Here is a 15,977-nt window from a genome sequence, read left to right on the forward strand (position 1 = left end):
TATCACCACCCCGCCGTTCATCCGAGCCGCAGACCTGATGCTGCCGTGTAGGGGTGTTGAAAATAATCGTTTCTACGATGCATTGCGATGCGGACGTGGACGATTCGGTCTCGATGCAGTGACGGAAGATAATCGGTTATAGAGTAGCAACGTTGCTTCCTGATTTTCCGGCCGCGGCTTTACTATAACGTTTTTTCTGTCACTTTAATATCAAATCGGTCGGTGACGCAGAGATCAGGGAACAGACGTGACAGCGGCACAGCAACACGGAGCAGTCTGCTTTATCCACCAACACAAGAACACCAGTCCAGAACCGACAGCAGAAGGACCCGCTCTCAATCACTCTGTGTCGCTGCGGCTCAGAGACACAGGGTCCCTGGGATTTATGTTTTTCAAAAATAATCGCGTTACAATCATGTCAGGTGCTTGGTGGATTTAATTAAGTCTTGGATTGCAAAGTATGAATGTCCTCTAGCAATTTTCAGACGATATATACGTGAAGGCAGGAGGAAAAAAGCTTCCGCGATCACCGTCTCCTCTCCGTTCCTCCAAGCCCCGCCCCCTCCCTGAAAATAATGAGTGACATGCTGATAGCGACCCGATAGAAACTTTGTTATTCACTTAAAGGGAAATGGAAACACTTTTCAAACTGCTTTCCATGCGACAATATTACCATTAGGAAATGTATTTATCTAGTCTATTTCCAATGTAAACGATCGAGATACGCGAATTTACTTTTTGAAATACGTGCCTAATGACCATGGGCGCTTCCATTGCTCCGGGACTTTTCCAGTGACGTCACTGATTGGGTACGGCTTCCTGGGCCAAAGCTCAATAACAAACAACATGGCGTGCAATGCACCAGTAGTTTACATTACAAGAAAATGGTCGTCGTCAGGAGTTTATTGTATTGCCCCAGGCTGCACAAATGGATTTTATACAAAGAAGGAAGAAGTACATTTCCATAGGCTGCCACTAAAGGATGAGAAGCTGCTCAAAGTCCAGTCTGGATGCCTGGTTCAATACAAAACATTGGATTTGAAGCCAGGATCTGTTCCCACAATATTCGATTTCTCAACGTATGCAGTCGGGAACACCGACCGTCCCAGCACGTCGGCCGCGCAAGACAATGACAGTGTCAACAAACGTGAAGTTCGAGCCACCAAACGAGTTGCTTCAGCTGCCGAGAGAGAGGTACATATTGCAGCACTACCAGATCACACATGTATTTACTGACACAGTGTGACCTTATTAATTAACGCAATCGCGTCCAAACTAAATGGTAGCTATTATTATGACGCACAATAGAGAATTGGGGGTGTTCTATAGCTCAACTAATTAAACTGGCATACACACACTCATCTGTCGAAAACAGCCCTAAAAAGGCTAGTATTGCTATTGATGGATGGTATTGCAGGACCCAGAGCGCACGGAGCACAGAGCGGACAGCAGATAACGGAATTGCAGTTGTATTGCTTATAGATTATCAGAACATTTCAAAGGGGACACAGCCCCATTGGATATTAACCTATGGATTAACTACATCATCGTTTTTATCGTTGTAATGCCATTGAAGACCAGTTTAGACCAGACAATGAGGAAGGTAAGCCGTTAGCCTGGCGTATGTTAGTACCTAGCGCCACTTGTTTTGATGTACGTTTTTGTGGATAACCTCACGAGTTTGTATCTTTCAGTGTTGAGGTGGGCACCGTTAGATTCTGTGTCTCCTTGCGATCATAAACGATGTGTTGGATGTGCGGCTAGGATAAGTAATAAGGGAGCTAGGAGTGATTTTCGGTGCAGTAATAGGTTAGCATTTTCGCTCGGGGCTAATTCAGAGGCTCACTGTTAGCATTGTGTTTTTTTATTTTTTTTATTCCGGATCGTATGTGGCCACTCTATTCGACCGAATCGGTTCATAAGCATAGGCCATGGGATGCCTGGTAACTGTAGATGCTTCCACATCAATGTCATCTCCCGACGAATAGTCAAATTCATCGTTCAAAACGTCGATCTCATTGCAAAATTCCTCCATCGCTGCCATATCTGCTACGTTGTGTTGACTTCAGGTGGAGCGAAAACACAGCCAGTGACGTCACCATTTGGGACTCCCCTAATGGCGGCGGCCTGGTCCCGGAATTCCCCACCCGGCCGGCGGATAATTAATTTTCTTTTGGCGAGTAATATCATATACAATAAATATTACGATCAATATCCATTGTAAAATGAATAAACTACCGGAATATTATAACTGTAATTGGTGTTTCCTTTCCCCTTTAATCACTGAGATATAATGAAGCTAATTTAATCTCATACATTCATGGGATTTATGTAACAGTAAGACAGAGAATGTAAGTGTGCACCCACATGCACTATTTTTGTTTGTATATGCTGTTGTAAATACTCCTGTTGTCTGCTGTGTTCAGACTCAAGTCCTGTGTATGAGGCCTCATTCAGGACCTTCAGTGTCCTTTCTTTAACAGAAGGCTGTGGCTAGAAGCTGCAGCTAGACTGCAGAAGCATTAGCTTTTTGTTTTTGAGGATGGAACATCTTCACACACGGAGGCTAGACCTATACAATTCATTTATTTTGGTTTATAAATTAATGTCAAGACATTTATGTTATTGATTTCTGAAGCACTTTCTAAATAATAAAAAGAGAGTTCATATGTATTTACTGCATGTATGCATTGATGAAAAATAAGCCATGTGCAGTAATATAGAAAATTGAGGATGCAACGCATTGGTATGAATCGTGATGCACCGTGATGCACCGGGATATCGAACCGAATCGAATCGTTGACAGGATAATCGTAATCGAATCGAATCGTGAGACCAGTGAAGATGCACAGCCCTACTGTCGTGCCCCACTAAGGCCCCCACAGCCAGGCTGCACTCCTCCACCGAGCACGGTGTCATCGGAGAAATTTTAAAACCATGTTTACGACTCAGCCGGGCATAGTCCATGCTGCAGCCGCGTCACACACACAGACACCCACAAACACACACCACACACACCCAAACCACGAGAAAACACCAACAATCAAACGTTTAAACCATATACACAATACACACAACTTACAACATTAAACAAGAAATATGTTAGTAGAAAACGTGTGAAAAAGTTAGTAACTCACTCACACCACGCTCCTCCGACCGTTCCTCACACACTCATTCAGAGACTGAGAGAGAGAGAGAGAGAGAGAGAGAGAGATAGAGAGAGAGAGAGAGAGAGAGAGAGAGAGAGAGAGAGAGGGGAGAAACATTCCACTTGAACTTTATATTTTAATGAACTTAGTAGTAATTATTGTCCTATATTTCTTTCCGATTTCACAGCTGCCTGAGCCTAGCAGCAAGAACCTCCATCTGTGCCTGCACCCAGGTCAAGATCTACCGTGGCTCAAGGGCCTTCACCAGAGCCATCACCACCAAGGACCAGAGGACAAGCATCACTACAAGAGCCTCCACCTCCATCTGTGCCTGCCACAAGATTAAGATACACCTCGGTACAAAGGCCTCCACCACAGCCATCACGATCAACCCAGCCAGCAAAGAAGTCTCGCCTAGCACACCTCCCTCCCTCCGACACAGCCACCAGCAGCCCATGCACCATCACCTACACAGCAGCCAGACCCACTGTCTTGGAAGACAGACAAAGACCATGGCACTGCTCCCCCTGTCTTTACATTTATAATGAATAGTTGGTTGAGAAAGTTCTGATATTGTCAGGGTTCGTACAGTCATTAAAAACCTGGAAAAGTCATGGAATGCAATATTTTTCCCAAAGTTTTGGAAAAGTCATGGAAATATCAACAAGTCCTCCAACTCATACGACCAAATGGGTCGATTGTTTAAGCCATGTAAAGTTAGCGTGGGTGAAAACAGTATTTCCGGTCTCGAAGTTTTCATAATAAAACCGGAAGTATTCCCCACACTGTCAAATGATTACGCAGTGATATCTGCACTACTCATCCACTAAAAAAACATCAGTTTATCCTAGTTAATTATACGACATTAATTGGTTTAAATTGTGTACAATGCTTTTGTGTTTTTCCCATAGGTTTTTCTCTTTCGATTCTGAGAGACACATTTCTGTTTTCAGAGGTTTTGATAGGCTAAAATCACGCCGCAATGCACGTCGGGATATGGTGTTTATGTGATATGAAATCGGAAAACATTAAAAAAAAAAATAATAATACTTTATTCCGAGTGTTCTTGCTTTTCTCTTTGAAAGTCATCACATAACGGCATTGTAATACACGGTTCGGCTGCATTAAATATTACATATCTGCCCTAGATATGTATTTATAGAGCCCTGATCAGAAGACCTTTTGACAAACTGGAAGAGATGCCGCCAAAACTGAATACGTGACGTGGACCATAAATATATCAACAATTAAACAACATCTTCCATTTCTTTTCACACAATACGTCTCCTTGCAGTATCAACACTAATTCGGCTGAGTTTTATATTTGATCCAATTAGTAGATAGTCTGTATTTACACCATAACGGTGCACAGCTGATAGAAAGGGACTTTTTTGTAGTTTTTAAAGATATTACTGATTTTCTGAACTACCTTTCCAACTCCTCATGCAGTTGACTGTTACAGGTCTATACAGGTTCATGGTACAATGCATAAGCTTCACATCGAGAGACTGAAACTGTATTTTCCTTTACCGTTCTGTTTTAAACTCACAATAAAGTGAATAGTCATATTATGTACGATATTATTATGTTTTATTAACTAGACCACTGGTCTAAACCGCACCTCCTAGTGGTTAAAGCACGTTATTGAATGTAGTTGTTGAATAAGTTATATTTATTTAGTTATTGATGAAAACATTTAAATATTAAGAGTAGCCTACATACAAAATAGGGGTCAATGATAGAAATATAGAATGGAAAATATCTAGAAGATACTGTAGTGATCTCTACAATAAAACAGTTTAGTGCAGGATGTCCAAAGATATTAACAGGAGGATGTGCAAAACAGACAAACTGATAAGGCTGAATTTTAATCAGGTGTAACTAAAGTCTGATTTAAGGGTTGTTTATATTTCACATCATTAATCAGAATCTGCAAAGTAACAAAAATAAATGTAGTAGAGTAAACATACCAGGTTAACCTCTGAATTGTAGTGGAGTAGAACAAAGTAGTACATGCTGCTGTAACAAAAACATTTCCCAACTTGGGATCAATAAAGTATCTTATCTTAAGATGATCGATGGCTACTGCCATATTTGCTAAATGTGCATCTGAACCTTGACAAGTGCATGTTTCAGGCTTATCAATTAACAACAGGACGGGTCACAGACATAAGACCAGCTGTTAAATAAAGCTCTTCTGACCTTAGCTGTCATGTGGTATTAATGCTGCCCATTATGGACACAAGCAATTTTCACCCATGTATTAATTATATGTTTTAAATTTGATAACACCAATGTGTTTCGTGTCCCCTAAACCTCCAGGGATGTATACAGTTTAATACTGGCAACTTCTAATTGTGGGAAATACGAAAACGTCTTTTAAAACTACATTTCCCAGTAGAGACGTGCCATAGAACATGTTGCGAAACACACAATAGCCAGCAAGTGTAATTCTGGGGGGGAAGGCCGGGCTGGACCCGTCCAAGTCCAGTTTTGGATAGTCTGGCGTGGTTCCATTCCATTTCAAAGAGCTTTGATGCTCGGCGTAACCTTGTCGCACTGCCACTCCAATATCCAATCACAGAGCTTGAGGGCTAATCACGGGGTTTGTAAAGCAAGGCGGATGTTGTAGTCCCAAACGATAGCTGGGGATTCTGGGTAGTGTAGTGTCTTTGGAAACTCTGTAGTGTCTAAACTCCGAAAAAACAATTTGTTTCTCCGAATCGAAGGTTAAAAACACAAAAGCATTGTACACAATTTAAACGAATCAATATTGTGTAATTAACAAGGATAAACTGATGTTTTTTAGTGGATGAGTAATGGAGATATCACTGCGTAATCATTTGACAGTGTGGGGAATACTTCCGGTTTTATTATGAAAACTTCGAGACCGGAAATACTGTTTTCACCCACGCTAACTTTACATGGAAGTTGCCCCATATACAGTACACGTTCTCCTGGCGAGACCTCAAATCATCTTCATATATCTATCAAACTGTAGATCCTACACATCCACTGGACGTGGATTATAAAAGTACAATATACACTTCTCGCTAGAAATCTAATAAAAAAGCATTTTAATGGCCAAACTATTCCACAATTTAGGATTTTCCAGAGAGGGTTATTTGTGAATAAACGACCCTCCGGAGCGTTTGCAATCGACAGGAGCATGTTGTTTCTTACACGACCACTAGAGGGGCTACACTTTAAAACGTGTCTCTGGGTCGTATTTAGCTGCTGAACAATCGACCTATATGGTCGTTTTTTGTAGGAGGACAGGCTGGGAAATATAAATAAAGTTGCATCAAATATAATTTATGTTATCTAATCGCCGAAATAGTAATACTATAATGATAATAAATACTGTATCATATATTGAAACGTAAAATGGCAACTGTGGCAGTATTTCGCTGGTGAGAGATGTTTACAATCATGCCCTCTTGTCTACAGGAGCTACTATTTGATATAAATATGCCAGGGAAGTGCAGTTTCAACAATGTATGGCTTCTAAAGAATAAGTACCAATTGTGGTTATCAAAAGACATTGACCCAACACGTGCTAAATGCAAACTGTGTTGTAACATATTCAATATTTAGAATATGGGCGAGGCAGCGCATGCTAGCCACATGAAAGAGTAATTGTTTTGGTCATGGTAAAGTCATTTAAAATCATTGGTGAAAAAGTGTATGAACCCTGTATTGTAAATATTGAGATTTTACAGTTTCTTATGTTAACATAAATAGTTGGTTGAAAAAAAGTTGTAATGCTCAATTTGTATTTGTACACATCACATGAACCTCAGTATGGAATATGAAGTCATGAATCAGTCCTGATGTAACTTTTCTGTGGTGAAAGTAGAGTGATAGAACTATTTTACTCCAAATTCTAACTTACACATTTTCATTTTAGACATGAACAACACATTTATATAGGCCTATAGTATAATTCATATATTTCACTACTTTTGTGAACCAAAAACGTTGGTAAACCAAATCTGAAACACCAAAAGTACATCTGTGTTTTCACAAGAGTTTTTAAGTTTTCCAAAAATCTGATTTCTAAGATAAGTATCTCATAAGACAGTGCTCTAAGGTGATTGACATTGCATTTCTAGCAAGACCAGAGACGGAACATTTTGATATGTTACACCGTGTCATGTTATAAGAAGTACTTTTAAAAGGTGATTTAAGGAGACATAAATATCCTTCACTTCAGTAAGATAAGGTAAGGCGATTTTATTTTAAAAGACAATGAAGGCAGGTTATATTGATTGATATATTTATTATATTGAAAGCCAAATTAATACATAGTCCCCTGAATCTGGAATAACGTACAATTTACAGCCTCACAATGTCAGGAACTTTTCATCTACAGATTGCTTTGGTCTGGTTTTGCTCTTCACTGATTGGTTACTGAGACTTTGAACTTAAACGGACCTCCCCGTTTATTCCCGCGTAGTTTCGCGCGAATAAACGGACCTCCCCGTTAATCCGCGCGAAACTACGCGCGAATAAACGCGCGTATTGTGGCGCAAAGGGCGTTCCATACTACGTAACGCGTTACAGGCGAACCGAGCGCACCGTCTCCGCTGCCGGATTGAGGAGGCTGAGATTCCGCTGTGAGTCTGGTGAGTCAGGTGAGTCTGAATCCTTATATCCCCATCTTTATAACATTAATGGTGCAATAATGGGGACATAACTGTATTATTGTCCACTCTCTTGACACAAGCATAGTGCACATTGCACAGTAGGCTCCATATACTCGGAGATAAGCGTTAGGCATACCGGATTAACCGTGACCATCCATGACACTGTCCTCTCCCACATGTCGTCACTTTAAAATAACATCATCATTTCGGAACTGTCTCTATGTATCCTGTACATGATCTGTCGCTTACCCCCCGCCCACCTCCCCTGTCAGACGGGAGTGTAGCTGATAGCGCAGCGGCAGATGATCCTCCCCGATCAGATGGAGCCGGGACCAGAAGAAGGCTCCCTGCTGCCGGAGCCGAGTTGGAGGCAGAGCACCGGCCTGTGACCCCCAATCCTCCGCCTGCAGCTCCGGGACTGCATCCTCTGCTGCACCGGGAGTGTTGGAGCAAAAACACCAACTTTATTAAATAATCCTCAGCCTCCATATGGAGGGTAGGGGGGCAGCGGGGACCTCCAGAAGGACCAGAGCTTCACATCAAGTGTAACTCCATTAGAGCAATGGTAAGATGCTTTTACTACTTTATATTGTTTGCAGAGGTGGAAGAAGTAGCCTACTCGGGTATTTTACTTAAGCAAAAGTAACAACACTGCAGTGTAAAAACACTCTGCTGCATTCATATTGTACATCAGTAAAATGAAAGAAATATTAGCATCACTGTTATTTATCAAAATGTAAAGTACTCGTTATGCAGAATGGCCCAATGAAGCACCATATATTTGAAATAAGTATGGGCTTAGATTTGTCTCATACATATTTGTGTGAACATAAAAATGATTTCTGTGTAAATATGTGATTTGTAAATGTAAAACATCCACAAATGCATTTAAAAGATTTGCAAACTCACAAATACATTTGCAAATTGGAGGAGGGGCTCTGTAAGAAAGTGGCATATTTTTTCCGGTTGTGTATTTTCAAATTCTAGTGCACTCGAGCTGGTTTCTCCAAAATTACCTACCCCACCTTTGACCTATAATAATCAGTGGCGAACAGTCAGGGCCTTCAAGGTATTCAGAGAATACCCTGGAATACTCAGATAAAACAAACCAAAATTCGATTTAATTATATAAATAAAATGTATATAAAATTAATAAATGAGAATCGTATCTGTGTTGTTGATCTGTAATATTACAGTGTTACGTTGATTTGTCTGTCCTTCTCGGACCATGCACTACGCATTTCAGTGGTTTTGTGTTAGAGAAGAAAGCAACCAATCAGATCTTGTTCTGGGTCTCTGGGTAGAATATCCTTCAACCAAGGTATTCTACATCCTTGATCGAATGCCCTGGCCGTTGCACTGAATGAGAGCGTACGTTTGGACTGACAGTTTGATGAACCAATCATATATTGATTTGTAGCCAAATTTAGTTCTTGGTTGAAACCAGTTGAGGGGAATGTGTTTGAAGCCCGCTGCACCTTTTGCAAAAAGAAATAGCGTTTGTTTTGCTAATGTAGCGTTAGCTAGTGCAGCAGCGGCTAGATCCAATATGGTCTAGCTGCGGTCGCGGCACAACCAGTGTTGCCAACTCCATAGTAAGGAAAGTAGCTATTGGCTGTCCGAAAAGTCACCAGAAGTCCCTAAATGACGTCATCGCCTAATTTGCATATCATGTAATGGCGGTAAAAAAAACGTTCCACCCCCTTCAAGGATCAAAACTTAAAACCACCAGAGTAAATCCAGACGACAGTAGATCAGAAATGTCTCTATTAGACAAAGTAGAAAGTAGAAATAGTTTTAATAGTTTTTAGTAGAAATCTCCCTTACAATAAAGGCAGTATAGTATGCCCGTGTGTCATCTCCAATAAATGGCTTCAGCCATCCTTTAAACTCAGGGTTTGATTCCCACTCCTTTCTCTACTTTTGTGATTACAGATTAGACTGTGACATGATGACCTACGTGAATGTTTAGCTTGTCACAGAGAGGCACACACACAGTGGACGAGGTGATTAAGTGACTGAGGCTGTGTGAGTCAAAGCAAAGCAAAGGCAGTTATTTATTATAGTGTGACAGTGAAGAAACATTTACATTTTACATTTAAATCCCGCTCAAAACCAGGACGGCTTGGCGCATGCGCAAATCATTTACAGTCTCGACGCGGGAGGGTGTGGCTGTCTCCTCTCTGCTCTGACTGCAGCTGAGCTGCTGCGGGAGGCAACTAGCGCCTGTGAGTATTATGGGAGGGCAGAGCAGGGGCAGAGGGGCTCACGGCAGCACCCACGGCTTGTTAACTGCTGAACAATACGTGAGTCTCCAAACACCAGAAAAGTCCCTAATAACAGCATTACAAGTCGTTAGATTAGTCGTTAGTCGCTTTTGACAAAAATAAGTAGCCGGAGGGTTTGGAAAGCCGCCAAATTTAACGACAAAGTCGGCAAGTTGGCAACACTGGGCACTACACGACACGACACGCACACCTGACACGACACTACGGTGGATGAGAGACCATGGTACATGGCAGATTAAAAACGATTAGAAATGTTATTGTAGCATGTTAAGCGACTATTAGGCAAATCAATTAATAACCTAGTCTATCCGTTTGAGACACAACAGTTTAACTTTCAACCCAAATCATTTTGGCAACAAAACGGTGGTTTAGTCAACTTTTTTTTTAATATAAAATAGGTATTAATGAGATAATCTATTAATTATGTTTGTCTAACTGCTACACATGTATTTATACTAGGGCTGTCAAGTTAACGCGTTAATAACGCGTTAACGCAAAAAAAAAATAACGCCACTAATTATTTTAACGCGATTAACGCATGTGTATTTTTTTTCCTCGGCCGCCCCGTAGTTTCAGAGCGCATCGAGTTTCAGAGCGCATCGAGTTTAAAATACCATCTACAAGCTGATGCTGACAGCCCCGCTCCTGCCACCCGCTTGTGGCAGACCACACTTCCACGCTCACCGGCAGGCACCGACTGGCCATCTGGAGGACCGGGAGGGTGTGTGTATGTGTGCCCGAGCGAGCGAGAGAGACCTTCCGTGCATTGTTGTTGTTAGCATCTGGTGCTAGCTAGCTGCGCTAACGGATATAAGGAGCTGTTTAAATGAAAACAGAGGAGCGAGATTTCGCCACAACTGCGCCGAGCACTTGACTTTATGCAGGAAGCAGACAGCGGGACATTGCACACTCGGCAACATAGTGCGCAACATGATTGCAGCGTCCTGGCAGCTCCCGTTCGAACACACACACACACACACACACACACACACACACACACACACACACACACACACACACACACACACACACACACACACACACACACACACACACACACACACACACACACACACACACACACAATTTGTATTGTATTATTGTATGAGAGAGGTTCCAGGTTGTTGTGTTTAATATTCATGAGAATATTTGTCAAATGATAACAAACATTAGCATAAAGCATATTTGTCCACTCATATGTTGATAAGAGTATTAAAAACTAAAAAATATTCCTCTAAGGTACATTTAGAACAGATACAAAATGTGCGATTAATTTGCGATTAATCGCGATTAACTATGGACAATCATGCGATTAATCGCAATTAAATATTTTAATCGACTGACAGCCCTAATTTATACATAAATGTAGATATTTGTGAACATCTAAATATAGTTGTTAAAGGTTTTAAGATATACATTATCACATCATGGGGTCATTAAGGACCGCAGTGTGCGAAAAAGTACACGTCCCACCGTCCGGGACGTGTTATTTACAATATCGGACAAGTAGATCTTTCAATTGACTTGTCCGGCGGACAAGTGACGTTTTTCAACCTGATTTATTGACAAATTATTGATACATTCAGTTTACAAAAGGCAGAACTCATTCGCAAATTGTACGTGTCCGCCATTGTTCGTTTAGAAGTGTTAGTTTCGGTTCTGCTTGTCGATTCCTAAGGAAATGCATCTCGCCGCATTCTGTACAGTTTCAGGGCGGAGCGTGGCGGGAAGTGAAGCACAGTGGCAGGCTTGGGAAGCAACACTCGGTTCCGAGTAGGAACAAATAACAATTGTTCCGGTACCGGTACCGGGATTAATAAGAGTTGTGAGGACAGGAGGCGAGGCCGAGCCCCGCGGACTGCAGCTCTCTCTATGCTCCGTATCAGCTGATCGCTGCTCGGTGCGGCTCAGCGTCTCTCTCTCTCTCTCTCTCTCTCTCTCTCTCTCTCTCTCTCTCTCTCTCTCTCTCTCTTTCTACACACAGCGGATCCGCTGCCCGTTTAACAGCCTCATCTTTGTCAAACTTTCTTATGTTCTTTCTCTAACACGTAATGAAGGTTATTAAGCGTTTTAACTCCTGTGTTGTTAATATTAACCACCATTTCCTTTATGAAGTGAAGCAGCCTCCCTGTCTGTCCTCGCGCTGTCCTCACATCCCCGGACCCCCAGACTCGGAGGAGCAGGATGTCAGTATTGTTTATGAAGCAGGGTATAGAAAGTACATTATGGAAATGAAAATACTATTTCTTTACTTTTACAAACAGTGAGCAGCTGCAGCATGTGTATTGCAGGACGTGTGTAAGCGTGCAAGCGTCTTTGCGTTGTAGAAAAGCGCTAGGCCTATAGGCTATAAATATAATGTATTATTATTATTATTATTATTATTAGGTTATGTCCTATGTGTTGGACATGTGTGGTTGGACTCTGTCTCACAGGCAGTGTAACATCAGAGGAGACTGGGCCAATTGTACATTCTCAAACTGCACCACTTAGAACTAACTAAACAATGCAGAGATTATTTTTATATAATTGTATTCAATAACCGTAAGAAATTAAACAGTATGTGATTTGTAAATAGGAATACAGATTTGACTTAATGTTTTCATAAATATATTTTTCTCCCAGTTTGTCATGGGACTTATTTTTACCCTCTCAAAGAACCGGAACCGAAAATAACCGGAATCGAAAAGCAGAACCGGAATCGTTAAAATCCAAACGATACCCAACCCTATGTGTGATGCAGTAAAATCTCACTTCTCACTTACGTTAGCGGTGTCATAAAAACCGTGGGAAAATGTAAAATACGATGACGAAGAAGAAGATTCCAGTGGCCACAATTTTTGTCCATTCTGGACAAGTGAAAAATGTATTCGGACAAGTACATTTCCAAACTCACTTGTCCATGGACAAGTACTCTCTAAAAACGTTTTCTCACACTGAGGACCAAATTAGGAGGGCCAGTCAGGCCACTAATGAGCTCAATCATTCACATGTATTATTATTACTTTATAAATTAAGAGTACTAGGGGTCTATTAGATAAAAAATATAAAAGATATACAAGGCTTCCAAAACAGAAGAAACCAACTCAATACAGTATTTTAATGTCCTTCAAAACGACAAAAGCACTAATAAAAACCAAATGACAATAACATAAAGGAAAAGTACTTGAAGTGGTTGCCTGTTGTAAATACCTTGGTATCATGGCTTGTTGATTGTCTCTCTTTTAAACCTCAGGTCAATAATCTGCTTAGAAAGCTGAGGGTTAGGCTAGGTTTCTTTTTCAGAAATAGGTCCTGTTTCTCGCTTGAGGCCAGGAAAAGGCTCTGTGACATTTTGACCTGTGCTGGACTATGGGGATCTGATCTATATGAATGCACCTGCCAATTACCTGAACAAGTTAGATGCCGCCTATCACCAGTGGCGGCGCCAGGGTATGGCTGGGGTAGGCTACAGCCATACCAAGAAATGGCTTAGCCCCACCTTAGCCCCACCATGAAAAATGATGTTAAAGTAAGCAAAATAAAGTCCGCCAACTCGCGCGGAGTAAATTGCACAGACGGCAGTTAGTAAGATTGATTTCAGTAGCCACTTATTTGGAAATACAGAAACGGTTTTGAAAACTTTTGTCAGGTAGTGATCATCTTCTCAATAGAACATCTTTGATAATGTCTTCTGGCCAATCAGAATCAAGATAACGGCGTGGTGTTGTTGCAGGAAGTCCCGACGGAGAATACTTTTGCTGTAGTACATCTCTATATACATCGATACAACATTACGTGTTGATAGAAATCAACACGTAATGAAATAAGAGCCCACGGTTTGATGATTGATAGGTGTGTGGGCTGTCTTTCATTTTGACACACAGAACAATGGGGGCTATCCTCCCTTATCCACAATGTAAAGTCATTCACAGCCTCTTCCCTCTTCTCTCTGTGAGGAGCAGCAGGTTCAGCTTTCAGAACAAAGTAACACAAAACTAAAATGGCATTCATTTTTTTAAATATGTCGTGTAGTAATAGATGTATTTATTTTTCTTCTCACGAGAGTACCAGAATGTGTATTTTATGTTAGTATTTCAAAAAATCTCCTGGAGGAGAATCCCCTCACCCCATGCAGGGGTTGGGTTTTCAGCATGTCAACTCTTTCACTTATGGGGAAGTTGCAGGATTGGCTCCAGGTCGCCCTTTTTATTTACTACAAATGTGCCTTTTTATTTCATACAGTTCAATTTGGATTGAGACAGGGGAATAATCTAAACCTCACGCGTGGCGTTTCACTGTCAAGGGGAGCGTGTATGTAATTACATTACAAATACTGACTTGAGCCCCCCCACTGTATGGGTTAGTTAGGCCTACAATAGATTACCCAACACAAATACTCTGGCGCCGCCACTGCCCATCACAGTGCGCTGAGATGTGTTACTAGCTGTAAAGCACTCACTCATCACTGTACCCTGTATGCCAGGGCAGGTCTGCCTTCTCTAACTGTACGGAGGCTCAGTCACTGGTACATGTTCATCTACAAAGCCATGTTGGGTCTTATATCTGCTCTCTGATCACACGGAGAGATGCAAGTAGCTATTGCCTGAGATCTCATGTGTTTTTGTTACATGTGCCAAGTGCAAGGACTTGAAACTGAGCAATTTGGTTCCACTGCATGATTTTAAAGCTCTGATAGATGCTATGCAATTTGATACTGTTGGTACCTGTCATTGTCGAAAGGTATGTACATGTAGCCCTGTAAATATGTTGTATGATGGCCTTTTTGTTTTCTGTTTTCATGTGCAACCGACTTGCTGCAGGTCTCCCTTGACAAATAGATCGATGATCTCAATGGGATTCACCTGGTTAAATAAAGGTTTGAAATTAAATGACATCTGATGTTAGAAATATGAATATAAGACTAACAATTATAGTATGTTTGCTAAAGGAGAATATTTGTATCTTATAAAATAATTCCTATAACATCTTCTGTATAACAAGTCCTATTTGCAAAGACCTAAAAATGGTTTTCAACACACAAGGTAACCCTTCTCTTGCGCTCGGTCATACCCCCTTCCCATACTATTTTTGGTTTAAATTGGCCAGTGTGATATTTCTGGAACCCCTTATCCCATTTTGATGGTTGACATCTCATTTGAACAGTCAAAGCCAGAATGACAGCAGGGGTGAATTTCATTTTATAATTTTGCAATAAGTCAAAGATATGTTTACTGTATATTATAAAAATGCTTGTCATGTAGGCATACTGGAGATGGAAAGGCTTTAGTCAGTGTTGTAGCTGAGATTCTTACCGTTCCAATGATGTATGGGATGTATGTATTAATAACTTGGATTTATATAGCGCCTTTCATGAGACCCAAGGTCGCTTTAAAAAGAAGAACAGGAGTAGAAACAAACATAACAAAAGGCAGTCAGACAAAACAACAAATAGATTTGGGGCCAAAGGCCTTGGCAGACAGATGGGACTTGAGGGCCCTTTTGAAGGCGTCAGGCGTGGGGATGTTGCAGATCTCCGCAGGGAGAGCGTTCCAGAGAGTGGGGGCTGCCATACTGAAGGCTCTGTCCCCGAAGGATCGCAGGTTGGTGCGGGGGGCCAGAGTCTGAAGACCGCAGGTTCCGAGGTAGGGCATGTGGGAATTGTATTGATTTGATACAAGCAAGACAGTGTTTCATCGTGTACTTTCAACTACAGTATATGGTCCGGCAAGTTCAGCATTCACTGTGATGTATATAAAATAAGACACTGATACCGTTTTCCTCAATGAACATTTATTGAACAGAACATCATGTGGAAATTCAGAGCTGGTCAAGTTAAAAAAATATTGACCTGCAGGAGTTTAAAGCCTATTTAAAAACTCCTCGGAATCTTTCACTGAAGTCCTTCAGCC

The 15,977-nt window shown here is 41.3% G+C and overlaps 1 protein-coding gene across 1 annotated transcript in view; it reads left to right on the forward strand.

Annotated features, from left to right (window-relative positions):
- Window positions 1-7,716: 7,716 nt before the first annotated feature.
- adgra1a (adhesion G protein-coupled receptor A1a) overlaps window positions 7,717-15,977 on the forward strand; it is a 67,533-nt gene continuing 59,272 nt past the window's right edge. Inside the window, exons 1-2 of the mRNA XM_034106850.2 lie at window positions 7,717-7,786; window positions 8,071-8,363. Coding sequence (XP_033962741.1) covers window positions 8,361-8,363 — 3 coding nt within the window. The 5' untranslated portion in view covers window positions 7,717-7,786; window positions 8,071-8,360. The remainder of the gene's footprint in view (window positions 7,787-8,070; window positions 8,364-15,977) is intronic.

Source organism: Pseudochaenichthys georgianus, chromosome 19, assembly GCF_902827115.2.
Source record: "Pseudochaenichthys georgianus chromosome 19, fPseGeo1.2, whole genome shotgun sequence".
In the NCBI taxonomy this organism is placed as follows: domain Eukaryota; kingdom Metazoa; phylum Chordata; class Actinopteri; order Perciformes; family Channichthyidae; genus Pseudochaenichthys; species Pseudochaenichthys georgianus.